Source organism: Mustela lutreola, chromosome 16 (genome assembly GCF_030435805.1).
Source record: "Mustela lutreola isolate mMusLut2 chromosome 16, mMusLut2.pri, whole genome shotgun sequence".
NCBI classification, from domain to species: Eukaryota; Metazoa; Chordata; class Mammalia; order Carnivora; family Mustelidae; genus Mustela; species Mustela lutreola.
The window spans coordinates 4,203,856-4,231,687 of NC_081305.1; the positions used below are offsets into that span (position 1 = coordinate 4,203,856).

Here is a 27,832-nt window from a genome sequence, read left to right on the forward strand (position 1 = left end):
GCCACCCCTGAGCCCATGGCGGTGGACCGGTCCCCAGGCAGCCATTGAGGTGGCTGTAGCCTCTGATGACTCCTCCATATGGGAAGAGAGAAAACTCCAGATGGTGGATTCGGAGAAGAGGGGCTGGACGCCTCCAAGTTCTGGAAGAAGGAAAATGGGAGGTTGGGCTCCTGATAGGCCTGTTCCAAGCCGTGAGGCCTTGGGCGAACTGCTTCAGCCTGTGGAACAAGGGCAAACCTCCGGAGCGATGCAGAGCTCCCGTGCCAGCTTCCTGGTGGCGCTGGTGTATGTGTTACGCAAGCTGTCACCGCGGGCGAGGCGGGCCTCCCGGGACGACTCGTCTCTCCGTGTGTCCCTTAAATGTACCATTATCGCAAATAAGGAGTGTTTAAAAATGTTTTTTAAATAAGAAAAACAGGTAGACAACCTCAGTATAAAGTATAATCTGACTTTGACAATTCATGAGGGGGAAAAAGAACAAATACGTTCTCTCCTTTATACAGTCTTCTCCAGGAAGGCTTCCTATAATTTGTACTCGCAAGGAGGACAGCAGTAAGTGTATAACCTCTCTCTGTGCTGAATGACTATAGGTGGGAGAATGTCCTAATCGAGTCAAATGTTTTATTCAAATCTCAGTACCTGTGCGTTCATACAACTACACAAATTACAGGCTTGTTCTCCTCGATAAGGAAAAAGAAAAAAAAAAAAAAATCCCTACTTCCCAAAGATGAGAATCCGATTTTTTAGGTCTATATCTTCACCCTCCCATTTACTAGCTGTGTGACACTTGCTAAGTGACTTTATTTCTCAGCACCTCAGTTTCCCTAATATGTAAAATGGGTTGATAGTGTCTTCCTCATGGGCTTGGGATAGTTCAGATGAGTTGCTTGTGTCTGTAGGAAGCTTACAGAGGTGCCTGCAACACAGTAAGTACCCAGAAGGAGCTGGATCCTGGGCGAAGGTTGCCATGAGGACTAATGTTACAATGTAGGGCAAGGGCTAGAAGCAGAAGGAGTTCCTCCTAAGAATGCATTGCCCACCTTTCACTGCCTGGCTGTGTACGACCTTGGGCAAGTCACAAGACCTTCTGAGGTTTGCTGTCCTCCTTTGTAGAATGAGGTCTCTGGTGTGGACATCCAAGAGACTGGCTGCCGGCCCCCAAGGTGTGCGTTTTCCTGGGGCACCATCCCCACTGCTCCCCTCATTGCCCCTGCTCGTGACAGAGCTGACAGTTCCTTCTTCAGCCTTCCCTTGGCCTCCGTTGATGACCCCAGAAATGGGTGCCTTCCCCAGGGTGCCGGAGGGGTGGCAGGCAGGGCACAGGTGTACAGGATGGAGTCTGGAGCTGCCGGGGCCTCGTCTCACATCATGGGGAAGATGGTCAGTCTACCCAGAGAAGACAGAGAGAACTGGGGGATTCTATCCCTGGTTCCAGCCGCCCCTAAACCCAGGTGAGGCCCTGTCTTCCCAAGCAGGGGCTGTCGGGTCTTCCTTAGAGGCAATAACGGTAACAAATAATAGTGCTTACACATACGTACTGTGAGCCAGGCACTGAGCCCTCTAGGTACTAACACTTTTACTCCTCCTAGCAGTATCAAGAGGTAACTTCGCCCCCTTTTACAGATGGGGAAACTGAGGCACGGCGAATAACCCGTGCAGGTTCACGCAGCCAGCAAGTGTCAGAGCCACCATGTACCACTCTTATGTGTACCTGACAAAGGAGCTGTAAGTGAAATGGATAGAAAAGGTATTTCCTAGAAGGTCATCATGTATGGACCCAACTCTCCTGAACTGCTTTTCCACGCCAGGTTGCCAGTGTCTGAGTCTTTCTGCCAAGATGGTCCTGTACGTCCCCAAGAGCACTTGTGACACAGAATTTCCCAGAAGGCTGTTCCTCTGTTCTTCTTGGAAGTTTCCACCAAGCTTGCTTATGCCCAACCTGTATGTTTCGACATCCTCGTGTGCGGGCAATGATGCACAGTGTCTGTGACCACGACTGGGGCACACCCCAGCTTCAGGGAAACGTGGAGGTGAAGAAACGGGGCATCCTGGATTCACCAAGCAAGCGTGGTCTGTGCTTGGTAAATATTCTTTGCCAGAATGGATGTGTGAATGAGTGAATGAATGCGGGACAAGCCAGTGGGGAGTTAGTGAATTTCCCTGCACCTGAAGGCTGCACGCCAGGGCAATTTACAGATAGAGGAAGGGACACCAATTAGAGGCTCATTATTTGGGCTTCCCCGGAGTTCTCAGTGAGGGGGCAGCTGTGTCTCCAAGGGACCTTGGTGCCAGGCTGATAATAAGGAATTCTAGCCAGACCTGCCAAGCGCCTGCTGTCCATAATCTCCCTGATGCCTCCCCAGTGAGTCTGATAGGCAGCTACTCTTACCAAGCCCACCCCACTAAGAAGAAACTGAGGCTCAGACAGGCTAAGTGCCTTGCCCAGGATGGGAACCCAGGATGACCAGTCTCTCATCTCTGCACTGTGCCCTCAGCCCTGATCAGTCTGGCTGTTCAGCGGACCCCCTCAAAGGCTTCAGCCAACTTCAGGTCCAGGTTCCTCCCAGCCCAGTGAGATCAACCCTCCAGGACAGGGGGCTACTGGGGATTTCACAGGTGAGCCAAGCTGTGAATCCTGTAATCATAAATTTCACAAAGGGGCTCATGCCTGGCTCGGACAGACACGAACCTCACTCCCCAAAATGGAAACCGGATTGGTCTCTTGTTGGACCTGCCATTCTTGGAGAAAGTTGTCTTCCCTTTCCATCAGCAGGAAGGAAGGTCACAACGTCCGCCCACACGGTGTGACAAAGGCACACTCTATGTAGGTCGTGTATGAATCACTGGGCTGTTTCCCTTTCATGTTTCCCCACAAAAATAAAATGACACAAAACAAAGACCCTAGTAGTTCTTCAGCAACATGGAGGCACTGAGGCGTCCGTCACCAGTCTTTCCAGTGGACTTGGAGCGCTTCGTTCTACAAGAGTGTGCATTTTATGGGAGAAAGCGTGCTTCTGGGGTCAGGGAGGTGCCTGGGGCCGGGGCTGCTTGTTTTTCGAAATATGGGAACGTGGGTGTTTGTCTTCCACCGAAGCCCACTTTGGAATTGGGAAGGTTGAGCCCTGCAAAGTTAGAAATTTTCCTAACAAATCACTTTCCAGCTGGTGATTCATAACCTATACCCCTGGGGCAAATGATACATTTTATGTTAATAAAAATAACTTAAAAACAAATCACTTTCCAGGTCCACCTTAGAGGGATTCGGCCCAGAGTGGCGCGCACACGGCTGGACATTCCAAGGTTCCAGAAGGAAAGCTGCGCAGACACCTCATCCCAGGGTCCCCCTCCCCCCCCACCCCCAGGGTTCGAGGGCTTGGGCACCTGCAATTTAAGATCTTGGGGAATTAAAACCATGAATCCCACCTGAGTAGCCAAGTTCCTTTCCATTTTATAAGGAGCGATTTATTTTGAGCACAGTTGGGATAGGTACGCGCCTCCCAGAGCCAAATCTGGAAGAAACGTGTGGTAACGGGGAGGATGAACTCTGACAAAGGAGCTCCGTGCAGCTCCCGAGGGCAGTGACCTCTTCCTGCGGTGGGGTCAGGCCGAATGGGACTGCTAGGTGTGCTGTATCTTCAGGATGACAAGTCAGGGACCCAGGGCTGGGAAGGGGCTCCCACCAAGTCCCCCAGCCAGGCGGGTCATGCTGGCCTTGAAAGCCAGCTGTCTTCTACTCTTAAGTATTTTGGGGATCACGCTCTGTCAAGCTGGGCATAGCCTCCGGGGGTCAAATCATGTTTTATCCAAATGTTTCCAAGACTTAGCAGAAGAATGGAGGAACGTTCTCGCAACTGGCTGGAAGAGAAGCAGAGGAGGAAGGGACGTGAGCCACTGCTGGGGCAGAACACGAGGGGACAGTCCGCGTCATCTACTTCCTTGTCACCCGCCACATACATCAGTCAGATGCCGCTTTCCCTAAGACTGAATTCTTAACTTACTTTCCGTCTCTCTGGGGACCGTCCTGTTTAGTTCCTTACATATCGCTCCCCATCATTCCCATTACATAGATAAGGAAAGCGGGACGGGAAAAGTTGAAGGCATTTGCTGAAGGTCACATGTGGTGGGTCAAGAATTTAAGCCCAGCTCGGGCGGGCTGGCTGCTCCCAGACGCCGCCGCCACAAGCCGCCTCGTGTGGCCCGCTCTCCCGTGCTGTCCCCAGCGCTTCCCCGTGGCAGCTCGCCGTCCTCGGTGGGTCAGACCCACTCCAAGGACCGGTCCTGTCATCAGCAGGTAATAGACACGTTGGCACCCATCCTCAAGGGCTCAAGACTTTCCCAGAGGACTCACACCGGAATATTCTGGAATCTGAAACCCAATGTTTGCCTTTCAAGGACATTCTGGGGAAATCAGCTGCTTTCAAGGGCCTTTGTTGGCTGTGTGAAGACATTTGGCCTTCACGGGGTTGGGTATTACTGGCAAAGATGCTTCCAGTCCTTGGCACCCACAGGCACGCATCTCACGCTGGAGAGCGTCTGAGAGCAGGGCTTGTGCCTTCCCTGGGGTCCCCCTCTGGTGACAGCCTCACCGCCATCATTCTGTGCCTACCCCAGTGGCCTCCCTGTGGCTCCTCGAAGCCAAGGTCTCTCCCGCCCCGGGGACTTCCGCTCTCCTGGCTTCTTCTGCACCGACACCTGCTCCCCGGGTCTCCCCAAGGCAGCTGCTTCTCCTTGCAGATCTTGGCTCGGACGTGACCTCCATATGGTCCTTCCCCAACCTACTCTTCCTCACGCCCCATCCGGTTCCCTCACAACACTTACTGCGGCCTGATTTCCTTGCTGCCTTCTCTAGCCTCCCGCCAGGAGGGAAGCCCCTAGGAGCAGTGCTTGGCACTCGAGAGTATCAGGTGACCGAGGGAGCGAAGGAGGGATGGACTTCAGGGGACAATGGAGGACTCATCTGCTGTTCATGGACGCATTAAGACAAGGAAAGGAAAGGTGCAACCCGGTCTAGTGTTTGGATTTAGGTCCGGATGGGAGAGAAATGTACACTTCCGGCTATACACCACGTTCTCCTACGTTTACTGCCATATTGTAAGAGAGTTTTTAAATTCTACCCCAGGGGAAGCCCTAGTCTCCGCTCTCATAGTCAACTTGGTGATTAAAGCTCCCAGGACACCTGGCTGGGCAAACCCTTCCCTGGCCATTGGCCACCACTCCTCCCACTTACCGGCACCGCTGCCTTATGAAAAGTGCCTCTGGGGTCCTTTCCCAGGCTCCGCCACATTCTTAGAATCTCCCTCTGCAAAAAGACCAGGGTTGCGTCAGGGCAGTCGAATCTTCTGCTGCTCCAGTGCTCATGGCTCACCAGCCACAGCCCAACAGAGTTCAAATACCAGGTGCCCTGGCCCTGTCCCCTCTTCTCCAAACGTGGTCCCCGAATACCAACTTGCAGCCTCCCCCCGCCCCTCAGCGCAGCCACACCTCCGGTGCAGGGTGGTCCTGCTGCGTTTCTGGCCCAGTCTACTGCCATCCCCCACTTGCTCACTACACACCAGCTACAGTAACGGCCAAGTTACTTCCAACCCTAGGATTCTCACACTGGCTGTTCCTCTGCCCACTGTTTCTTACTCTCTGGGCTGAGCTTAAATATCTCCTCCTTGGGAAGCCTCCCTTGACATTCAAGACTAAGGGGTCCTTTTTATGGTGTCCTGTATGTGACCTCCATCACCCTAATCACTATTATTACTAAATAAGTACTTGGAGGCTCTTCATGTCTGTATTTCCTGATTGACATGAGCTGCATGATGGCGGCGACTGCGTCTACCAGGATCACAAATGTAGTCCCAACTCCCAGCACAGAATAAAGGTTAACACTTGATAAATATGTGCTGTAAGTTCTTAATAACGATATGATGGATGGAAGGATGGATGGATGGAAGGAACGAAGACTGAAGATGGATGGACGGATCAAGGAATGAGTACACAGACGGGTAGCGTCAGCCGTATTTTCAATGCCCTGAATGAAAGTAGAAGGACTTAAGCATATCTGGTCCCAAGTTCTAACATTTAGCAAAGCCTTTTTTTTCTTCTATGAGTCCCTCTTCAGCTCCCACCTCGTCTGTTCATATCAGGCAACGGGGCTTCTACTTTATTCCCCAATCCTAGTTCTCATTTTGTCCCCAGTGGGACATCCCTAACCTGCAGCCTCTGTCCCAGGCTGCAGCCTAGAAAGGCTCCCGCCTATGTCAGACGCCACCTGGAGGGCTTCTCCGGATGGAGGACAGATTTCCACACCAGAAGCATCGTGGCTTCCCCCCACCAAAGGGCCCTCTGATGGCATAAAAGCAACTGGGAAGAGTCCGGGCATTTCCCTTCAGAGCCGCTTCTAACTGTAGCTCTCCAAACCGGCGATGGGATTCTATTTTTTTTTTTTTTCACCCAAGAAATCCTTACCATTCCTTTTAGTGACTGCTGCAAAGAAGAGTGGTTTTTCTTCTCTTACCTGGGTATTCTTTGTAAAATTTGTGTCGGAGGACTCGCCCATCTGGAAAACACAGGAGAGGATTAAGCTCCTTCCAGTGAGCTCGTGTGGCCCAAACCATTTCATAATAAGATCGAGGAATTCCTTGTGTTTTCACTCTCATTCCCTCCCAGGTGCCCACAGAGGGTCCAGAGGCTGCGTGACGTGTGCTGTCACGGCGGATGGGACGCAGAGGCAGGCGTGAGACCTGAACCCTCCTCTCTGCGCGCACATACCAGAACTGCACAGATGTACATCCGGGGCCACGGGCATCTGCGGGGCTCAGTTACGACCTCTGCCTTCGGCTCGGGTCGTGATCCCACGGTCCGGGGATCGAGCCCCACGTCGGGCTCTCTGCTCGGTGGGGAGCCTGCTTCCCCCCACACCTCTCTGCCTGCCTCTCTATCTACTTGGGATCTCCGTCTGTCAAATAAATAAATTAAATCTTAAAAAAAAAAAAAAGATGAATTGGAAGCCGAATTTCAATATATCATTCAGCAAGTGTGATTACAAGCTATGTAATACACATGGGGAACACATGGTACTTTTCTGAGTCTGTTCAAAGGGGTTTTGAATGTCCTCACTGCATTGGACAAAGTAATGAGTAGCTATCTCATTGCACTGCTTCCCTAATCCTCTCTGGACCTCAGATTGCTCACCTGGAAATGGGCACAAAATTAGCAACTCATGGGGCGCCTGGGTGGCTCAGATGGTTAAGCGTCTGACACCCCCCTCACGCCTCCACGTTACCAAACACGATCACAGGTCATTTTAACAAAGCAGATCTTCCCTGCTCAAGGCAACACGATTCTCTGTCCTTTGCACGCAGCACTGGCCAAGCTGCTCGGTCAGAGGCAAGCCGGGGGGACACGGGACGTGTTGCCTCTAAGTGACCTCAAACTCACTCAGAGAAATGCACTGACTCCCTGGGCTCTGCTCTCCAAAGAGGCGGATTTACTGCCTGTGTCGACGTGCATTTTCCTCTTGGGAAAGATGTGAACCCCTCAAATGCTGGTTCCAAGCTGATGTACCATAAAATCCAAATGGTCCCTGGCACCCTCTAGACACTGGCTCTCGGAAGAGACTGGCGTCCTAGAGGTGGGCATGAGATCTGCAACTTATTCTCAAACAGCCCCCCAAATAAATACACCAATGTATATGGAGACACAGCGGGGACTGGCGGGAGGAAGAGCGAGAGAGGACGGTAAAGTGAATGTGACCGGATTTTTTAACAACTGATGGGCCATTGGGGTAGAGGGTTCAAGGTATTATTCTTGCCTCTTTTCTGAAGTCTGGAATTATTGCTTTAAACAAAATATATTTTTTAAGATTTTTATTTATTTATTTGACAGAGAGAGAGAGAGCACGTGTGCACAAGCAGGAGGAACAGCAGAGGGAGGGGGAGAAGGAGGTTCCCCGCTGAGCAGAGAGCCCAATGTGGGACTCGATCCTGGGACCCCGGGATCATGACCTGAGTCGAAGGCAGATGCTTTACTGACGGAGCCACCCAGGCAGCCTGAAGTCTGAAATTATTTCAAATATGTAGTTTGAAATGATAAGACTTAAATAAAAGGCTTCTTTCTGGTTAGCCTGGGACAAGTGCCCTGTTCCTCCCCAAGGCTGTGTTCCAAGAGAAGTTGTTGGAAATCAAGACATGTCCAAATTCCCATATAATTACCAACAGTTGCTGCTCCCTGATGCCCCTGGGAGCAAGGCTAGGAGGAATTTTGTTTACATTTCCATCTGCAAGGCTCCGAACATTCCTGGAGCAGGGGAGAACACAGACCCACACCCACCCACAGACTCTACATCCCACGGACAGGCTCAGAAATGTGCCCCCCCCCCCCGGCTTCTGGTGAGCTGTGCACACTGTTGGCAAGTTCCTCTTCTGAAAGACAGATGACAGCATGAAGTGGCCTATTATGAGCCCACTTTACAGGTAAGAAAAATGAAGCCCCAGAAGGTTAGGCTATTTGCCATACACAGCAGTGAGGGGCCAAGGGACCACCAGAGCCCAGGCTGCCTGCGTAGAGAACACACTCGTGTTCCCCAAACAGCAGGTGGAATGTAAGACCACCAAGATGCCGAGTGTGGGCAGAGAGAGAAAAAGAGACAGACAGACAGAGAGGGAGAGAGCTCAAGTGGTGGGGAAGGGGCAGAGGCAGAGGGAGAGAGAGAATCCCAGGCAGGCTCCACACCCAGCACAGAGCCTGATGCAGGGCTCGATCTCACCACCCAGGGATCACAACCTGGGCCGAAACCAAGAGTAGGACGCTTAACCAACTGAGCCACCCAGGCGCCCCGAAATGCATCCTTTTGAAACACTTGCGGGAAATACCATTCTCCAGTGAGGAAAAGAAATGCTCAGGCAGATCACGTGCCCTGTTGTGTTCTTTGGGCCTCGGTGTAGATCGAGGGTGCCAGCCCCTCAGGGCTGAGAGATGCAGAGGCGGGGGCTGGGCCCTGAGTCTGGGCTCTCAGAACCCCAGGAGCTCAACTGTGACAAGGCCAACTCACACTTCTCTGTAATTCCAGATTCTTCACTTGTCCCGCATTTCTTCCAAGTCCTGGGGACCTTACGCCCTGCCTAAGGCTCGGAGGGCTTTAGCGAAGTATCACCAGCCATCTGTGCTCACCAGCCGGCCTGCTTGGGAAAACTCACGTCCACTAAAGCAGTGCCATTCCTGCCCCTCTCTGATCGCTTTGCTATTTACTATCCACCTCCAGGGACCGAGATGACTGAAGTCACACCGAACGCTCCTGCGGAGACCCTGGGAAGTCAAGGGTTCTCAGACAATTTAAAAGATAGCTGATCAGATGGATATTAAATATCCAATGTTCCCTGATCACCTAATTCTCCTTGGCTCTGCTCTGAAGGCTTTACACTATGATTTAAATGAATTCCCATAAGAGTGCACAGTGGCCCCATTTCACAGACGAGAATACTGAGGCTCAAGGTTCAAAGGCACTGATTCCAGTTAGGAGGTGGCAGGGCTCAAAGACCTGTGTCCCACGCAGGCAGGGAGGGGAAGGATGGAAGACAAAGGTAGAAGCACAGAAGCAGGAGGGCAGGAGGAGCTCTCGGCCAGGCTTCGGGGGGCACTGGTGGTTGTCTCTGGGACAGGGGTCCCATGTGGGGTGTTCTAGGGAGAGGGGGCAGGGGCCAGGAGCAAGGCTTGGGCGCCCACACTCACCTGCCTGCCGGCGCTGCTTGACACACTGCCCACGGTTGGGGATGCCCTCGGCCGCATCCCCAGGGCTCAGGATGTGGCACTCGTAGCCTGAGGGACAGAGGAGGGGTTCTGCCCCATCCTCCGTGGTGCTGCAGGCCTCGGCTGGGGGACAGACACGTGGCCAGGTGTCAGGTGGAGGTCATGAACTAGAGGGCCTGCCTCCCCTCTGCACCCCACCTTCTAGGCCATGCCTCAAGTCTCACTCACAGCAGTGTGTTTGCACACACACATGCACACACAGGGGCCATGCAAAGTCACGTGATCCCAAATGCCCTCGTGTGCCATGAGCTACATACATGTTCACCTACACACATGCTCATGCTTATAGTCACAAGTGTTCACGCACAAAAGCCCGACACACACACACACACACTCACAGATATGCACACGCTCCCTCACACAAGTCCTGGCCTGTACACATGATTCCCGAACAGGTGCACACGCTCACACTTACAGCCACTGGTATACACGTGCATTCCTACACAACTTCTGATGTGCACACATTTGCACACCATGGCTCTTAGATGCACACTCACACCTACAGGCACACACATTTTCACGCACGCCGATGCACAAACATTCACACAGCCCTGAACAGCCACACAGGTGCACACACAGCCGCACACCCTGGGGCAGTCGTGCCCACGGATGTGTGCAGGGTCACAGGGAGAGCCCAGTCCAAACAAGTACAAGGTCACACTCGTGCCCTCCAGTTCTCTAGGCCCCCAGGGCCACCAGCCTGCTCTCCACCCACCTGGAGAAGGCCTCATCCTCGGGGAACAGGGAACGCCTTATGATGATTTTGGGGAACTGAAAACCAAACCCAACCCCCTGCCTCTCACATCTGCACCCTGTGTGGTGGGGGGAGCAGGAGGCCCCATTTGCAGGGCGCGTCAAGCCCTCTACTGTTCAGGGGCTTCGGAGCGCTGGGCCAACTGGCAGCCGCCACCTTTCTACGTATTGGGCTATCTGAGAGCAGACAGCCTGCTGGAGGAGAGGCAGCCTGAGAAGCAGGGCCCTGGCTCAGACGTCAGGTTGGGCTTCACCCGGCACGTACCTTGCAGCACCTCCTCAGGGCCATCCAGAAGCCAGCCGTTGCCGCCAAGCCATCGAGGTTTCGGCTGCACCAGCCAGTCTAAAACTAACGAAATAATACATGCTTAAATGGAGCCCTCCCCCTGCCGGGCCCCCGTCTGACAGTCGAGAAATGTCCCAGCTCTGGGATTTGGGGAGCCTACACCTCATGAAGAACACAGAGGCTGCCTACCACGTATTTGCGCTGCCTTTCAGTAGCAGAACTTTGAGTTTCCTCGAGGCACTGGGTGGCCAAGCTGGAGACTACATTTCCCAGCCTTCCTTGCAGCTAGGTATGGCCACATGGCTGAATTCCAGCCAATGGGATATGGGCCAAAGTGATGACACAACTTCCTGTGTTGCCCAGGCATGGATGCCTGTTTGCTCTCCTCCCTCTGGCTCTCCCTCTTCCTCCAGCTGGGGATCCACTTCCATCATGCAGAGCAACAAGATGGAAGGAACCTGGGTACCTGGATGACAGGAATGTTGCGTTTATGCTGGCCTATTATCCAAGAGAGGAGTAAATGCCTGATAGATTGGACTCTTGGCTCCTTTTTATCATCACAGCATAGGCTGCTCTGTGGCCAATATATTTTTTAACAAGAAGAGCAACCCACATGGTAGATTGTAAAGTGTTCAAAATCACAAAGCAGGGGTCGAGAGCCCAAATGCTTCCAGGGAGCAGGTAGGTAACACACAGAGGAAAAGCAGGTCAGGTAGGACCATGGTAAACTGCCTCAGTGGGGCAGCTGCTGGTCAGCTTTGGCCAGGACTCCCCTGTGTTCCTAGAGCCTATGGGTTTGGTTTTTGTTTTGTTTTGTTTTTTAACTTCGGGGATTTTTGAAAAAATGTAAACTCCTGGTTTTTAAGTGTTGGCAATTAATTTTTTATTTTTTATTTATTTATTTTTTAAGATTTTATTTATTCATTTGACAGAGATCACAAGTAGGCAGAGAGGCAGGCAGAGAGAGAGGAAGGGAAGCAGGCTGCCTGCTGAGCAGAGAGCCCGATCCCAGGACCCTGGAATCATGACCCGAGCCGAAGGCAGAGGCCCTAACCCACGGAGCCACCCAAGCGCCCCCCATCTGTGCTCTTTTAAACAAAAGGTTAACCAGCATTTTTACCAATATCCACCTATGTGCCTTCAAAGATGCTAAACAGCACATCAACCTCTTTATTTTTGTCATATTTTGGAGTCCAACAAAAGCAGAAGTCATAAATTAATGTGATCCCAGACCAATTTATTTGATCTACATAATGCATAAAAATTTGGGGGGATAGGGGCAGGAGCAGAGGGAGAGGGAAAGAGAAAATCCCAAGCGGGCTCCATACTTAGGATGGAGCCTGATGTGGGGCTTGATCTCACCTCCCTGAGATCATGACCTGAGCCAAAATCATGAGTTAGACACTTAACTAAGCTACCCAGATGCCTCTATGGTACATAACATTTAAAAAAAAATTAATTGCCGGGGCACCTGGGTGGCTCAGTGGGTTAAGCCGCTGCCTTCGGCTCAGGTCATGATCTCAGAGTCCTGGGATCGAGTCCCGCATCGGGCTCTCTGCTCAGAGCACAGATGATCTTAAGACAGTTGCTCACAGCGGGCAAACTGGAACAGAAGAGCAAACTAGCAGGTGGCAACTGGTAACTGGAGGGCTGACCGGAGGAGTCTCCGCAGGCTGACTTCCAGTCTCCTGTTCCTTCCCTCCTCCTTCTTACTACCTCGGACCAGGTGATACAAAATGTTTTCGATGCTATTTTTACCAAATAGGAAACTGTATTACTATTTCTTATTTGTATTCCTTTCTTTGTCAAAGGCTCCTAAGTATCAGGAGATACATATACGCAGTTTGCTGCATTTTTAGAAACTGAAATTTGGTCGTGGTCTTGCCTTAACCTGCAGACCCCTAAAGGCCTGGAGGTGCAGGGTCTCCCCTCTTTGGGCCTCCATAGAACTTCCTGGGATCGCCTGGAAAATGAACTCTCTGCACCACCGTTCTTACTTCCAAGATCTCCGTTGGAGGGAACCGACCTAAAGATTGCAATGAAGTGTCTCAGCCGCTTCCAACCGGGCCTGGTGCATTTCAGGTCACTGGCTCATGTTAGATCAGTGGTTCTCAATTTGGGGTGATCTTGTCCTCAGAGAACATACAGCAAGTCTAGAGATACTTCTGGTTGTCACAGTGGGAGTGGGGGGACTAATGACATCTCGTGGAGGGGGGAGGTCCAGGGGTGCTGCTCTACGTCCCGCAGCACCCAGGTCAGCCCCCACCATACCCCAAACTAGAATTATCCAACCCCAGATGTCCAGAGTGCCGCAGGTGAGAAATCCTGTGTTCGATGTTACTATTATAATTCTTACTCTAACAAACAGCGGGAATCTTCTCCCTGGCCAGTGATTCATTGATTCGTTCAATATTCATTGAGTACTTTTCAGGTGCCCAGAGACCAGTTAGATGGTGGGCATCCAAGAGTGAATGAAATAGACCAAACCCTGCCTTATGGGGGCCGACCGGCAAGTGGGGAGAACAGTCAATGAACAAACAAAGCCCAGTGTTCTAGATTGTGCTATAAAGAGAAATTAGGCAGGGAAAGGAGGGTAAGGAACGGCTACAGGAGGGTTTGCCATTTAGAGAGGGGAATCTTGCCTGAAAAAGCGACCCCCTCTGGACCAAATCTGAAGCCAGTGAGGAAGTGAGCTGTGCGGGTGTCTGGGGGAAGGAGGTTCCAAGGCAGTGAGGGACACCCATCTATGGGCCGGATCCGAGAGCAGAACCCCACGTCCCTGCATTCAGGGCATAAAGCACTGGACACTTCTCCACAGTTCTGGAGAAATACCAGCTTTGCCTGTGATCTTGGGCCAGCAACTCAGCTTCTCTGAGTTTCTGTGTCTTCAGCTGTAAAATAAGCCTGATAACAGCCTCTCCCTACCATAGGGCTGTGTGAGCATTAAATGAGATGATGTAGAGAAAGGTTATTGGAAATGTCATGAACAGTTGCATAGTTCGTGCACTGCTCTACAGCTCCTGGCATCGGTGGTAAGTAAGGCTAGAATCCTTGGTCACTGTCACAGTCCAAAGGAAGGGGAACCTTTTTTGACTTACCCACCCAGAGGGCAGTACCTTTATGTGTTTCCTCCATCAGAAGAGGGTGCCACGTTGTCTTTTTTTAATAAAGGGCCCTGTAGAAGCCTTCCTGGCCCTGCTTCTCTCTGGCCAAGCAGGGTAGACTGTAATTACGAGCATTACCGAGGGTGTTGACTACCTTGTCACCGCTGTGACCTCATCCCAAAGAAAACAAAGTGCGGTGGCTGGTGTTCCTGCTTCAGCCTTGGGAGGAGGGGTTGGGCCTGCCTTCTCAAGTGGCCTCCGGCAGGCAATCTAGCCCACCACACCGGAGAGCCCTCTCCCTGAGAGGAGCGGTCTGAGCAGGCTGCTATCATCTGAAGGCTCAGCTGGATGCAGAACAGAGAGGGAGGAGACTTCACTGCACCCATCCAACTCACTTAGGGGTACCTTTTGTTTCCCCTGGGCAATGCACCGCCCACCTGCTCCTCAGTATCCCACAGGCTCTCCTCCCACCCTTCCCAAACCTCCCCAGGAGGGATCCCAAACTCCTTCCCTTCAAAGATGAGAGTCTTCGCGGGCTGTTTCTCCCAAAGCCATCACCACTAAGACTCAACAGACTGCTGACCGCTGATCTGCTCCCTGCCAAACCAGCCACCGTTCAGAGCCCTCCAGGAGCTGCACGTTCTCATTTCAGTCCCGTTTTACAGCTGGGGGGACTTCTGGGCAGTGACCAGCTGGCCAGTGAACTTGAACCCAGGAGCCTGCATCCCCCCTTCCCCTCGGGGGCACACCGCATCCGGACTGCTGAGGTCCCAGGGCTCCACCTCCAATACCCCCGGGGCCAGGATCGCCAGGGAAGTGGGCGTGGTAGGGCCAGGGCAGGGGAGGATGCCAGAGACTGGAGGACCCACTGCCCTCTTGGGGCACCTGGGGTCCCCGCGGAGGGTGGCCCAGGGAAGGCGGTCCAGGGAGAAAAGCCGGAGACCTGGATTCTTTTTTGAATGAGAAATCGCCCCCATCTTCTCAGGAGGGGGCATCTTCCCCGGAAGGGGCGTCTCCCCGCGGCGGTGGCGGGCCGGTAGGTGTTGGGGGGGCCGGCTCCGCCCCCTCCCCGCGCGCGCGCGCGTCCCCCTTCCCCTCCGCGTCCTCCGGGCGCCTACCTGGCGGGGGCGGCACGGCCTCCAGGCAGGCGTAGGCACAGCCGTTGTAGCAGCAGCGCCGGTGCCGCGGGCACTCGGAGTCGGCCTGGCAGCGCGCCGCCTGGCAGGCGCCGGGGGGCAGCGAGCGCGGTGGCGGCGGGCAGCGGTCGGCGCGGGGCTGCCGTGGCCCGGTCGCCTCCTCGGCCTGCGGGGGGAGAGCGCGGTCAGCCGCGGGCGGACGCGCACGCTCGTGTGTGCGTGTGCGCGGGTCTGGGTACGCACACACACCTAGACACGTGCACACGCGGGTCTCTGCAGATCGGCAATCCCCATGCGTTCGCGAGCTCTGAGAATTTCCAGATCACACAGACACACCACTGGGATGAACCTCGCACATTAAAAAAACGCCAGCTCAAAAGAGAACACACAGTGTGACTCCATTTAACTTTGTGTTCAAACACAGGCACACAGGGTGTCTGGTGTGAGAAGTCAGCACAGGGGCCCCAGGTGGGTGGGGGCCCAGAGGGAACCTCTGGTCTCTGGGGACAGGCCCTGTTCTGCTTCGGGATCTGGGCGCTGGCTACACGGTATGTTCACCTTGTGGGAAGCTGGAGGACAGGAGATTTGCCCACTTTCCAGTATTTGTTCAATAAAAAGTTAAAAATCGTACAGTACTTAACATGTAGGAAACATGGGCACGTGAGCAATAAAATTAGCATTTTGGAGGCGAGGTGGGGGGGGGGGCTCTGTCACACCAGGCTACCCACACTGGGTCCCTCGAACACCAGATGCCGTCCATGCCTGGCACACTGTTCTGCTTCCGCATTTGAAAGTGGGCTGTGTGGATGGCAGGTCTTACATACACATCCCTACACACAAACACACAGACACGGATAGAAGAGGTTCCCTGGGAGAAAACACCCCGGCCTGCCTCACCTCCTCACCACTCCTGTCATCCGAATCCCTATCTACCCCTTGTCCCTGCTCCCCTGCAAATGCATCCGGATTTCAGATTCCTACCTCCCATCCAAGTAAGGGAAGCTTGTCTGCAGACTGGAACCCTGCGCCCTTACCCTGCTTTGAAAGATTAGTAAGATACGGTGGTGGGTGTGGAGTATTAGCGTGCAGAACAGTTTGTATGCTACACACCTAACGGTGCTCTAAAATAAGCATCTGCACACTCATGCAATATGTATAGGGTTTGCCTAAAACATTTTTGGAAGGATACACAAGGATACACAAGACACTGTTATCACAGATGGCCTTTAGAGAGGAGCATTCGGTTTTGAAGCCGAGGAGGATTTCTCATTGCCTGCTTCAATATTCTTCTGGCCATGCACACACTCTTTTTTTCAATTTAAAGAAGGCCATCAAAAATTAAAAAAAATTTTTAAATCCAAGAGAAGTACTTCTGAAGCATTTTTGATGACAAGAAAAACACTTGTTAGTTAAAAAAAAAAAAAAAAAAAAGAGCAAGGAACAAAGCGGCATATGCACTCTAACCTCAAGGGAGTAAAAAGAGGAAGGTCAAACATGGGTCCACGTTCTTCCCTTGACCTCTACTGCTACGGTGGCGGCCAAACCCATGCGCTGCTCCTCGTTCCCTGCAGGGGGCGCAGGTCACCGAGGACTCTTACACGACGAGGCGCATCTTGGTATTGGTGCGATCTAAGGACCAGGGGGTTTTCAAACTACCTCCTAGGGGGCTCAACATTTGGCTCCTAAGGAAATGAAGACTTCAGGAAATTGGTGGTTCTTCCCCAAAACAAAAAGGAGATCACGGAGACCACAGCATGGATTTTCAAACCGGCTCAGCCTTTTCGCCAGCCCCTGCTCAGCCCAGGCCCTGTAATTCCCGTATCATGAGTAATTTTCAAGCTGCAAGCTTGCAAGCCATCGGCTCTTAGTTCTTTTTTTTTTTTTTTTTTTTTTTCCGGGATTAACAAAATTGGACCCATGTTGGGGCCCGACCATTTTCATCCTAATAGAACGTGACAGCTGCCCGGGCCTCCTTGGGAGGGTGACGAGGCCGGGGTGCATGTGGTCGGGAGGAACCCGGTGGGATTTTCTGCCCGGCCTGATTGTGAACGAGGCCTCATTTACAGACCTCATTGCAACCTTCAGATCATAAATGAGACTGTCGCCTGCGTGCTGCACCTCCCGGTCTGGGAACATTAGGAGGCCCACGCTGGGGGTGGGGGTACAGAGATGGATCTGAGCTGTGCCCTAGTGCTCCTCTCCCAGGGAAATTCAAACCTCAGGTCTCCCAGAATTTGGAGAGAACAAAAGAGATAAGCGCCTTAAAAGTCAAATCTCCCAAGTTATTTGCGGGGTGGCCCAAACAACAGATGGTTGTGGGTGATAAAGAACTGATTTCACCGAGGGGCCCAGATTAAAGGATTAACTGTTCGGGAAAATATTTCATGTCACACAAGGTAATGCTCAAAAGGATCCTTTAAAAGCATGTTTCCCAGAGTTCTGAGAAAGAACTGACTTTATCAGAGAGATAAATAGATCACCAACACCCACCCCACACACCCCTGGGTGTCCCAGCCTGGGGGAGGACAAAGGGTTAAAGGTCAGATGGAGTTGGCTGGCTTCCCTCCCCTCAGCCCCTCCACTTCCCAGGCTCACCCCCCTCTCTTGCTCATTCCGTCAGCTGTCTTGGCCTCTCTGAGGTCCCGGGAACAGTCCTGCCCCTGGGCCTTTGCACAGGCTATGTCTCCTGCCTTAGATGCCGGCCTGGCTCCGCCCTCACTTCCCCCAGGTCTCTAACTGACACATGCTGTCCCCCTGCACTGCCTGTAGCTCCCCCTGGGTTTTGTTCCCACCTGTGTCTCTGGTACCCACAGCAGGGCCTGGAACAGAGTAGGCACTCAGCACAGATCTGTGGTGATTGAATGAATGATGACGGTTGCCCAAAATGAGGTCTGCCACTTGCCAGTGGTTCCCCAGGCCTCCCTCCAAGGGCTTCTGTGTTGGGACTGACCAATCTGCAGGCACAGCAGTGCTGTGTGGTGGGCATTGCTGTCCGGGCAGCCTTCACTGCCCGGGAGCCATGCCTTGTATCAGATCCATGCAACAGACACCTCTTCCCAAGCACTGACACCCTCCTCTGGTCACGTGAGGCCAGCGGGGGAGGTCCAATGACTACCCACATACACTGGAGCCTGCAGAATGAAAGGTCTGCCCCAGGCCTCAGGCTGAGCAGAGTCACGAGCCTAAGGAGTCCACTCCTCTGTCCCGAAGCCCAAGATTCATAGCATATCAGCTATGAATCTAGAATCGAGGGCCTTGATGACTGAAGGTCTGCTCAGGCCCCTTCCTCCTCTTGGCCTTGTGACCTTCCACACACTGTTCCCTGCACTCAGAACTGACTCCAGCTGCCTCCCCTTCCTTTGGGGCAAGAACGGAGGAGCATCTGACTTTTGGTTGTACCAAGAGGGGTGGGGCTCACAGCCTCATAACAGTACAGGCTGAGTTCAGCTGGGATCTAACTCGGGCTTAAGAACTACACAAGTCTGGAATTGTTTGGGGGCTTGGGGGTGGTTAAATTTTTTAATTCGATTGAGTTAACATATAGTGGACTATGAGTTTCAGAGGGAGTTTAATGATTCCCCCATTGCGTCCAGCCCGCGTGCTCACTCCGTCATGTGCCCTCCTGTCTGTCACCCAGTTGCCGCCCCCCCCAGCCACTTCCCCTCCAGCAGCCCTGTTTGATTCCAGAGTTAAGAGTCCCTCAATTTGTTGTCCCGTTTTCGTCTTATTGTACTTTCCCCCTCCCTTTCCCTATATTCGTGTTTTGTTTCTTAAATTCCACCTTTAAGTAAAATACTATGGTATTTGTCTTTCTCTGATTGACTTATTTTGCGTATAAGTAATAGCCTCTGGTTCCACCTGCGTCATTGCAAATGGCAAGATTTCAGTCTTTTTGATGGCTGAGTAATATTTTGTCGTCTTTATCCCACATCTTCATCCACTTGTGTGCTGATGGACACCTGGGCTCTTTCCATAGTTTGGCTACTGTGGACACTGCTGCTATAAACATCGGGGTGCTGGTGCCCCTTCGGATCACCGTGTTTGTATCCTTCGGCTCAATACCCAGTAGTGCGATTGCCAGGTTGTGGGGTAGCTCTATTGTCAACTTTTGAGGACCCCCCCACTGTCTTCCAGTGTGGCCGCACCAGTATGCATTCCCCCCGACAATGTGGACTCCCCTTTCTCTGCATCCTCTCCAACACCTGTCATTTCCCAAGTTGTTAATTTTACCCACTGTGACCAGTGTGAGGTGGTCTCTTATACAAGTCTGGGTTTGAACCCTGCAGCTCTGGGATCCTACAGGAAAACCACTGATGTATCTGAGCCTTGGTTTCCCTCATCTGCAAAACGGGCACACATATCTCCCCTGCTGCGGGTGTCTGTGGCAGGAGGCCAGGAGCTCACACCTGTGCCACCGGCAACACCGGTCTGCTGGAATTCTGTTTGCTTTTCCTGTGGTCGACCTGGTGGCCCTGAAAGCCTCCTGCCCCCCAGCCAGGGGTCTGCCAGCTCCTGGTAGCTTTGGTCTTCTCATGCCCGGGTCTTCCTTCCTGCCTGCCTCCCCCTGCCCTCCATCACTCACAGGATGGTTTAGGTCTGAGGCTGGGGCAGATGCTACACAAAATAAAAAGCTTGTCCCTGCCCCGGAAGAGTCTGGATCTAGCTGGGGACCAAAGACTCACCTCCAGGAGACGCTCAAGCAACAACGCCATGCGGCACTTGGCAGCATTGTCCTATCTTTGTCAGACGAGGGCAGACAACTGGCAGAGTCCCTAAAGGATGGGGGCATGTGGACACAGCCATGCCCAGTGCCAAGGATGCCCTGAAGCGGCATCCACCCCCATTCCGTAGTTACGATCACTGTCCCCATTGTACAGGTGGGGGGACTGAGGCACACGGCCACCACACCGGGAGGCGCCAGGCTCGGGACCTGGGCGGCCTGATCCATAAGGACAGCAGAGCAGATAGCATCTATGGGGCTCCGGCTGTGTGCGGACGCCGAGCTGTGAGCTCCCATACTCAATTTCCCGGAGACCTCCCACACGCTGCAAGGCCGCTGCTGTTCTGAATGCACTTGACAGATGAGGAAATGGAGGCACCGAAACATGACAGACACTTGCCCGAGGCCACCCAGCGGGCGAGTGCAGGGGCGGGATTCGCACCTGGGTCTGTCCTACGCAGGGAGCAACTTCCCACCCTTGCCTGTGAGTTCCCTCCTGGTTGGTCATCTCAGGGGTGTCCCCCTCCCATGCCCCTACCACCTGCCCGCCCGTGGGCCAGCCCCAGCTCAGGACGCAGTCAGAGAACTGTCCCCCAGCCCCCAGAGATGCATTCTAGAAAGAAATCATCCCGGGCCCTCACCCTCTGCAGCCCCATCAGCCCTGCCCTCTGTGACCACTCAGCGGAAAATAAAATAATGGCATGTCAAGTCCCACAGACAGATGAGGCAGCTCACCCCAGACTGACAGCATTCTTCATGAAAATCCCAGCGTGACCATAATTTCCATCTCTGATTTTCATTCCTGCTAAGGGAGCGTATCCCAAGTCCATTTCCAAATAGCTGCTGAACACATATTTACAGCACGACGTAGACCAGAACTCTCCAGTTCTGTATGCCTTACTTGGATAAAAATGACTCCCTGAAGGTTTCCCACCGAGCGGCTATGTTTTTTTACTCTTCAGGGAGATCGTTCTGGAGACCTCTGTGGGTCTGCCAAGCCATTCTGCTGCCAATACCCTCAGGAAGTAGGTTAAGGAAACTCCGGGTGTGGACTCTTGCAGTGGAAAACCCGATTCTTCAAGTCCAAGTCTGGCTTCTAGGGAGGCAACCAAAGAAGTCTGGATAAAGGAATCATTGCCTATCTGCACCGTGGAACACCACAGAAGCCTTTGAAGAGAAGACACAGAGCCACCAGGTCAACATATGGAACTATCGACATATGCCGTTCAGTGAAAACTACAAGGTAGAAAACAGTACCAACAAGCCGGACACAAATTCCAGAGAGTGTGGGGTGGCATTTCCACACACCGTCCAGACAGGGGAATCCAGAGCTGGAGAGCAGACCGGCAGCTGCCAGCGACCGGGGCAGAGGGGAAGGGGGAGCCCCTGTTAGCGGAGACCCGGCTTCCTTTCAGGGTAATGGAAATGCTCAGGCACGAGACGGAAGCGGCAGGCGCAGAACGTCACGCAACTGCACGCTTTAAAACAGTTAATTTCACATTATGGGAGTTTCACCTCAATAAAACGTTTTCTACAATAGGAATAAATACCATCAAGAAAAAAATGTCTGAGTGTCATTGTTTCATGGAAAAGTCTAGGTGCACCCATGCCAGAATGTCAACGGAGCTTATGTCTTGGAGGAAAAATGTAGATCTTTGTTGCGTGGTTATGACTTTTTGTATTGTCTGAACTTCTTTTACAGTAAACACTGTTTTTATAATGAGGAAACAACCGTGCGCCACCGCCATTTCAGGAGAAAGAATCCGGTCCCCGATGCTGTCCCCGTTCCCCGCATCCCTCCTCGGTGCTCTCGACCCTCTCCGTTCCGGGGCAAGCTCTACCCTTCTTCGGAATGTTTCAGTGACTTAACAGCCAGACCAACAAAAGTGCATCCCAGGACTGATTTGATTGGCGCCGGAAGAAAGCCAATTTTCCTGCAAGCATTACTTGCTCTTCCTCTGGAATTCGGACGTCAAAGTTCTAAAAATATGCCTCTCCCTGGAACAGAGGCTTCGAGTTCAGTGTGCCTTGATGAATGCCATTTCCTGACACCCTGTGACCTCAGAGCTGGGCTCGGGGAGTGGAACTGGGTGCACCGCTAAGGGGACTTCCTCAGGGAGGTCCTCAAAACCCCGGATCTCACACCAGGGACAACCCCTCTCGGTGCATGACGAGAGCAAACCGGCATCCACGCACACTGCCGTGCACAGGAAGTCTTCTGGAAATTTCCATCCCCACCTATCCTGTTCTGGAAGGTTTTAACGTAATGTATTCATTCATTCGTGGTACATTCACCGTTCCCAGGCCTACTACATGCCAGGCACTGGGCTGGCTCTGAGCTGAACTAGAAGATGTCCCTGCCTTCACGTGGCTCAGTTCCAGAACAAGTGACAAACCCTAAACCAGACCGCACACAGATAAAGCAAATAAAAGTTGTTAATGAAAACTAAGTCCACAATAAAACAGCAGTCATGCAGGTAATAGTAATGGAACTAAATGCTTTGAAGAGGTCAGGATGATAGGAAAACATTTAAGGGAACGGCCCCCGGAGAAGAGCGTGAAGTTAAGACCAGCTACGACTGGGGTCTGGCGGGGGCCAGGAGCGAGCGAGCGCGGGAAACGCCTGCCCGGGGTACTGGGGACGGAGGGGACGACCATCCAGTGCCCAGGCCACGTGGATCCCGTGGGCCTTCAGAATCCTTACCATGTTGTACCTTGGGTTCCCACTGTCCCCTTTCTTTAAATTTATTGTGGCCGAATATATATATGATATAAAGTTTGCCACTTTAACCGTTTTCGACGATTCAGTGGTACTAATTCACAATTATCAGGCAACCAGAGCGTCTATTTCTGAAACGCTTCCATGCCCCGAACAGAAACCCCATTCTCACCAAGCAGTTCCTCCCCATTCCCTGTCCCCGGCCCACCGCCCCCTAATCGGTCTGTCCCTATAAATTTGCCTCTTCTGGACATTTTGTACAGAGCGATCGTACAGGACCTGGCCTCCCATGACTGGCTTCTTTCACTCAGCCTACGTTTTCAGGGCTTATCTGTCCTGTCACTGGTGTTAATATAGCGTTAATGTAATGTTTTTGTAACATTCCACTGCATGGAGAAGTCATATTTTGTTTCCTCACTCGGAGCTTCTAGACCGCCGGGCTGTTTCCAGCCTGGGCGGTCCTGGCCCACAGTGCCGCTCAGACACTCACACACTCTTGCACGCACTCGCCCAGGTCATCACCACACACGGCCTGGATGCCTCTTCTCTTGTCTACTTCCGCCTGGGGTTCATTCCAGGACGGGAACCTCAGATGGGGAGGCCGGGTCCAAGAGAGGAGAAAGTGATCTGCCCAAGGTCACCCCCGAAATCACACTATCCAGTTCCTCTTTCCTTCCATCTACCCACCCAGCCAGCCAGCTCCCCACCACCACCCCTGCCGCATTTCTAAAATGATTCTAGATGCCTACGATGTGCCAGGATCTGTGCTAGACACAAGGCCACGGCCAAACCTACAGCGGGTTGTCTCACTTCTGCATGCCACATGCCCTCTTCTGCCCCCAGGTAGGAGCCACAGAGGCTTGGCCAGGAACACCCCAGGGCCCACATGCAGCTCCTGCTCCTCTGAATGGGGGCATCCTAGAGGTCCTGATGACGGGGTCCTGTGGGGGTGGGATCTCACATCTTTCAAGGAGCAAGGAAAGTCCCGAGCCAGAACACTCTCCACCAGGGCCTCGATGACCTCATCTGGAATTGTCCAGCATCAGGAGTGCTGGTGACAACCCTAGCAGCCAGCTCTGTTGGTGCCCAGAGGCAGACTGGGGGAGCTGGGGCCTGACCTTCAGTTCCGCATGTTCCCACGGTGTGACCCCCCCAGCGTCTTGGCCTGTCCTGTGTGCCAGCTGGGCGAGTCCCCCACCGGACAGAGGGAGTCTTCTGAAGACCAGAGCAGACGGGAGGTATGCACAGCTCCAGGCCTCCTGTCTCTCCCGCTCTTGCTAACTTCGCAAAGCTTAGAGATGTGATAGAGAGTTCCGGAGCTCCCAGAAGTAACAAGGGAAAGGAGAACCAGTTTGGGGAGACTGAGGAAGCCGGGTCGCAGTGGGCAGGGGCTGGTAGCCGGCTCCTGGGGGCCCAGAGCTGCCTGCATGCGGGAAGGGGTCCTATGGGGGGGTCAAAGAACGGCACCCCTGGCCCCTGCAGCCCCTCGTGGCCCCTCCACCGGGCAGGCCCTCTGGGACAGCGGGCGAACTGTCCAGCCACGTCCAACCGAGGGGACAAAACAGACTCAGCCACAGTGACATGCAGAGACCGTTGGGCCGCCCACGACATGGTGGCTGCCATGGGCCCCACGTGGTGGGATTTGCCGAGAGGCTCCTGAGAGCTGACGCCCAGCAAGTGCTCGGGCAGGCGCCGTTTCCCCAGGTGCCAGGGAAGATAAGCCCCAAACGCCCGCTCCAGGGAGCGGACTGAGCCCCCTCCACCTCAAAAATGTCACCGGGCTATTTACAAACTTTCTGCTTCTGTTTTCTCCAGCCTGGAGAACCAAATATTTGGTTCTGTGCGTTTGTCTGGTCTGGTTTTCTTTTTAATAGCGCACTCGTAGAGAAGGGGGTTCCGGGCCAGGCATGGGGCAGAAAGCTCCCGCCCCCTTTCCCCTGGAGGGCACAGCCAAGGCCCCCGCTCCCCATGATGCAGAAGGGGCGCTGAGGCTCCGAGAGGGGAGACCCCTTTCTTACGACAAGCCCTGCAGTGGCCTCCTTGGGGACAGCAGCAGTGCCTCCCTCTCTGCTGTGTCTCGAAGTTCTTGGGCAGTCACAGGGACACAGGGTTCAGGAAGGGCCCTGGGCCCGATCCGCCCACGGCTGGAGGGACTAGCTGCACCACCTCCCTGTCCCTGTGACGACAACGCCCAGACACTAATAACCACAAGAGCAGACAGAATTGTAAGAAGGAGCACAAGCACGAGCAACTGACAGAGTCCTATGAAGGAGCACCTACTTCCCGTTGACATATGAATCACAGCCTTCCGGGGGCCTCGCCCAAGGCTGCAGACCTGCCTCAGTCTGGGGTGCGGGGGTGGGTGCTGTGTAGGAAGGTCATGCTTCTTGGTGTAGCGGAGCTGTTTCCTATATTCCGAATTTCCCTGCTGGACATTTCCAAGGGCCCTGGAAGTCCTCTGGTCTCTTCTCTTCGTTTCCCAGGTAATGACCAGAGAGGGGCAGTGAGTGGCCCAAGGCTGCACAGCTTATTAGAGATGCCACCGAGATGAATCCCTGGGCCGGGTGCCCACAGGTCAACAGCCTGGATCCTTCCCCAGGCGCTTTCTCTAAGGCCGATTCTGGCACAGACCTCTCGTGTGTCCCAGCACTGGGGGGGTGGGGATGCTGGTTACTGCTGATAACAGGGGAGAGCTCCAATCCAGGGAGGGGCGGACTCAAAGCACTCACATTCTGGCAAACGGTGGCTAGGACCAATTTGGTTTCTGAAGACCCCCTCCCTGGCCCACATGCACATCATCCTGACCACCCTGCTTCCCCCTTCCTCCTAGAGAGATGACGCAATCCGCTCCAATGACACTCTGGGAAAAAGGGGGGGATCAGACTAGACGATGTATTGGAAATCCCTCTGTGGTCCCAGAACCAAAGTGCTAACGACCCTGGAAGACGAAATCATCCTGCCAGGCCAGCAGAAGAGGCTGGGAGTGTCAAACCCAAGCAGGGTCCCCCCTCCTATGGTGAGCACTGCCCCCTCAGGGGCTCCCAGATACACTGTTTTTGCTTCAAGACCTCTGCCTACATTGACTCTTCTTCAAGGAATGTCCTTCCTCCCCCTAATTCTTAATAGCTCTTCAAGATCTGGCCAGGATCTTGCCTCCTCCAGGAAGCCTTCCGTGATTACGCTGTCTCATACAAGCTCTCCCTTCTCCAAGCATCCACCACCACTTCACTTGCTACGATTCTGTTCCGCTCCCAGCGGCTGGCTGCCTCACATGCAGAACGTGAATCCAGGAGGCCACAATGAGCCTCAATACGGTTTCATGCATCTCACCATGGCAGCAGTCATTAAATGTTCCCCTTTACCACTTAGCTAGCTGGAAAACTCCTATTCATCTTTCAAAGCCCAGTGTTGAATGTCCCCGACCCTGGAAAACCCTCCCTGACTCTTCCTGGGTGGAGCCAAACTCATTCTTCTGTGCTTCCAATGCATCTCCCCATAATTCACTCCCAAGGATGTACAGAGCGCCAAGTTACCGGCAGGCAGCGGGCAGGGCACCAACACTGTACTGAATGAGAGAAAATCAGGCCCCACCCTGGGGAGCCTACATTCCACCGGGGGAGGCAAGCCCCTGCCAATTTCCCAGTGACTTAATGACATCACCAAGGCGCACTGAGCTCTCACTAGGTGTTAAATGTTGCATGTGTTGTGAGTCATTTCATCCTGAGAGCGCCAGAGCCTGCTCCTTGACCCTCCATGCTTCCGCGCCCCCTGCGTGGGAGGCGCTCAACTTCTACCCTCCTGCCCCCACTCACTCTCCTGGTCCCCTCCCTGCTCGATTTCCCTCCTTGGCCCTTGTCACCAAACACGCTATGTTCCTCTTATCTCTTCCTTACCCTTTGCCTCTCTCACAATCGTGAACTCCCCAAAGCAGGGACCTGCCCTCTGTGTGCCCACAGCCTAGGACGGTGCCCCGTCAACACCGCTGACCCAACACATTTGTCCAAAGGAATGCATCACTCTTTCGTTTTCAGATGAGATCACTGGTGCTCAGAGATGTCATTAACTCACCCAACGTCACACAGTTGGTGAGCTGCAGAGGCTGGAAGCAAACCCGGGCCCCTGGCACCAAGGTCCACGCTTCTTGCCACTTGCTACATTGCACCGTCCCCTCGGATCACCACCGCGTGTCCCCCGACTGCCGCCCCCACCTGACAACGTCGCCCTGGAGGGTGGGAGCTGTCACCCTCATCTTGTCCTCCCGGGACCACACACAGTGCCTGGCCCGGAGTGGTTTCCACTCACCGTTTACTAAATGAGTAAACAACCCCATGAATGTCTAATTATGTTTTATAAACATCTGGTTATTGATTGTTGAGACAAAACTCTCAGTTTCCAGTCCCTGGAGTCTTAGAGGGGTGCTGTGAGGAGGACTCCACTGTGGTCAGCGAAAGCATGTCCCAATCCCCCTTGCGCATTGCCCGCGTGCCCTCTGCTCCTCTGCTTCCAGACCAGGAGCCTTCTGAGGGCAGTGAGTTCCTTCCCTGCCCACACCCCCAACCCTGGCGTGCTCTGATCAAGACGCTGCCCTGCGCGAGTGTGCAGGGACCACCTGCCAAACAGACAGCATCCGGGGGTCGCCCAGCCCCTCCCCGCCTCTCTTCCCCAGGCACTTACGCGGGACTTCTCGGCCAGCCTCGTGTGCAATGCCCGTTTCCAGAGATTCTTGGCAGAGCCGGCTTCGAGAAGAAACAGCAGGAAGCACAGAGCCCAGATGACCTTCCTTCGGCCGCTGCCCCTCCTGCGGCTGGAAAATGGCATTTCCTCCCACATGTTCAGGGAAGAGGGGCCCTCCGGCCGGGTGGGTGCTGGAAGTGGGGAGCCGAAGTGTGCACGGTCTGCCACGCTCTTAGCTACACTCGGCCAGGTCGCTGGGATCCTGCGTTGGCGCCCAGCACATGCCCTCACCCTACCCCCACTCCCGGTGGTGGCCGGCCCTCCTGGTTATTTTTAGCTGGGCCCTATAACATCTGGCCCTAGAGGCTCCACCATAGACGTCTGTGGCCCAGGCAGTTCAGACGGTGGAGGCAAGAGGAGGGGGCACCGGGCCGGCTTGGAGACGTGGCTGGGAGTTGCCCTGTCCCGCTGGGATAACGAGCACTTCCTTGCAGACTGGGGCAGTCTCTCCTCCCCAAGGAGGTGGCTGGCTGCGGGGGCTGGGGGGGGGGGCGGGTGGGGGCGGGCACACAGGGGAACCAGCCCAGGAGGGTGGGTGGGGGTTGGCGGCTTCTAGCTCGGCCAAGTTTTGAGCTGAGCTGACGAGCC

The 27,832-nt window shown here is 53.7% G+C and overlaps 1 protein-coding gene and 1 long non-coding RNA gene across 3 annotated transcripts; one reads left to right on the top strand and one right to left on the bottom strand.

Annotated features, from left to right (window-relative positions):
• The first annotated feature begins 1,841 nt into the window (after window positions 1–1,841).
• Window positions 1,842–3,422, top strand: LOC131818068 (uncharacterized). Its single transcript, XR_009348689.1, has 2 exons — window positions 1,842–2,081; window positions 3,245–3,422. It is a non-coding gene; the product is annotated as an uncharacterized LOC131818068 (long non-coding RNA).
• Window positions 3,423–3,440: 18 nt separating this feature from the next.
• Window positions 3,441–27,693, bottom strand: WFDC1 (WAP four-disulfide core domain 1). 2 transcript variants are annotated; one of them, XR_009348688.1, is made up of 8 exons: window positions 27,185–27,693; window positions 15,054–15,237; window positions 10,811–10,894; window positions 9,715–9,855; window positions 6,503–6,544; window positions 5,228–5,299; window positions 3,757–3,855; window positions 3,441–3,706 (listed from the first exon to the last, which is right to left on the bottom strand). XR_009348688.1 is itself a non-coding variant. In XM_059152133.1 (7 exons), the coding sequence occupies exons 1-6, from the start codon at window positions 27,338–27,340 to the stop codon at window positions 5,241–5,243; spliced, it is 666 nt and encodes a 221-aa protein (XP_059008116.1). In that variant the 5' UTR covers window positions 27,341–27,692; the 3' UTR covers window positions 3,441–3,855; window positions 5,228–5,240. The 2 variants fall into 2 exon arrangements, 1 of the variants encoding a protein (XP_059008116.1); XM_059152133.1 differs by having other exon boundaries at window positions 3,441–3,855; window positions 27,185–27,692.
• Window positions 27,694–27,832: the final 139 nt, after the last annotated feature.

Excerpts from the sequence above, each read along its gene's own strand:
- WFDC1 (XM_059152133.1), bottom strand. The coding sequence starts at position 27,340 with ATGTGGGAGGAAATGCCATTTTCCAGCCGCAGGAGGGGCAGCGGCCGA. Across the intron at positions 10,895-15,053 it reads GGCCGTGCCGCCCCCGCCAG|TTTTAGACTGGCTGGTGCAG; the intron begins GTAGGCGCCCGG and ends TTATTTCGTTAG. Across the intron at positions 6,545-9,714 it reads CAAGCAGCGCCGGCAGGCAG|ATGGGCGAGTCCTCCGACAC; the intron begins GTGAGTGTGGGC and ends TGTGTTTTCCAG.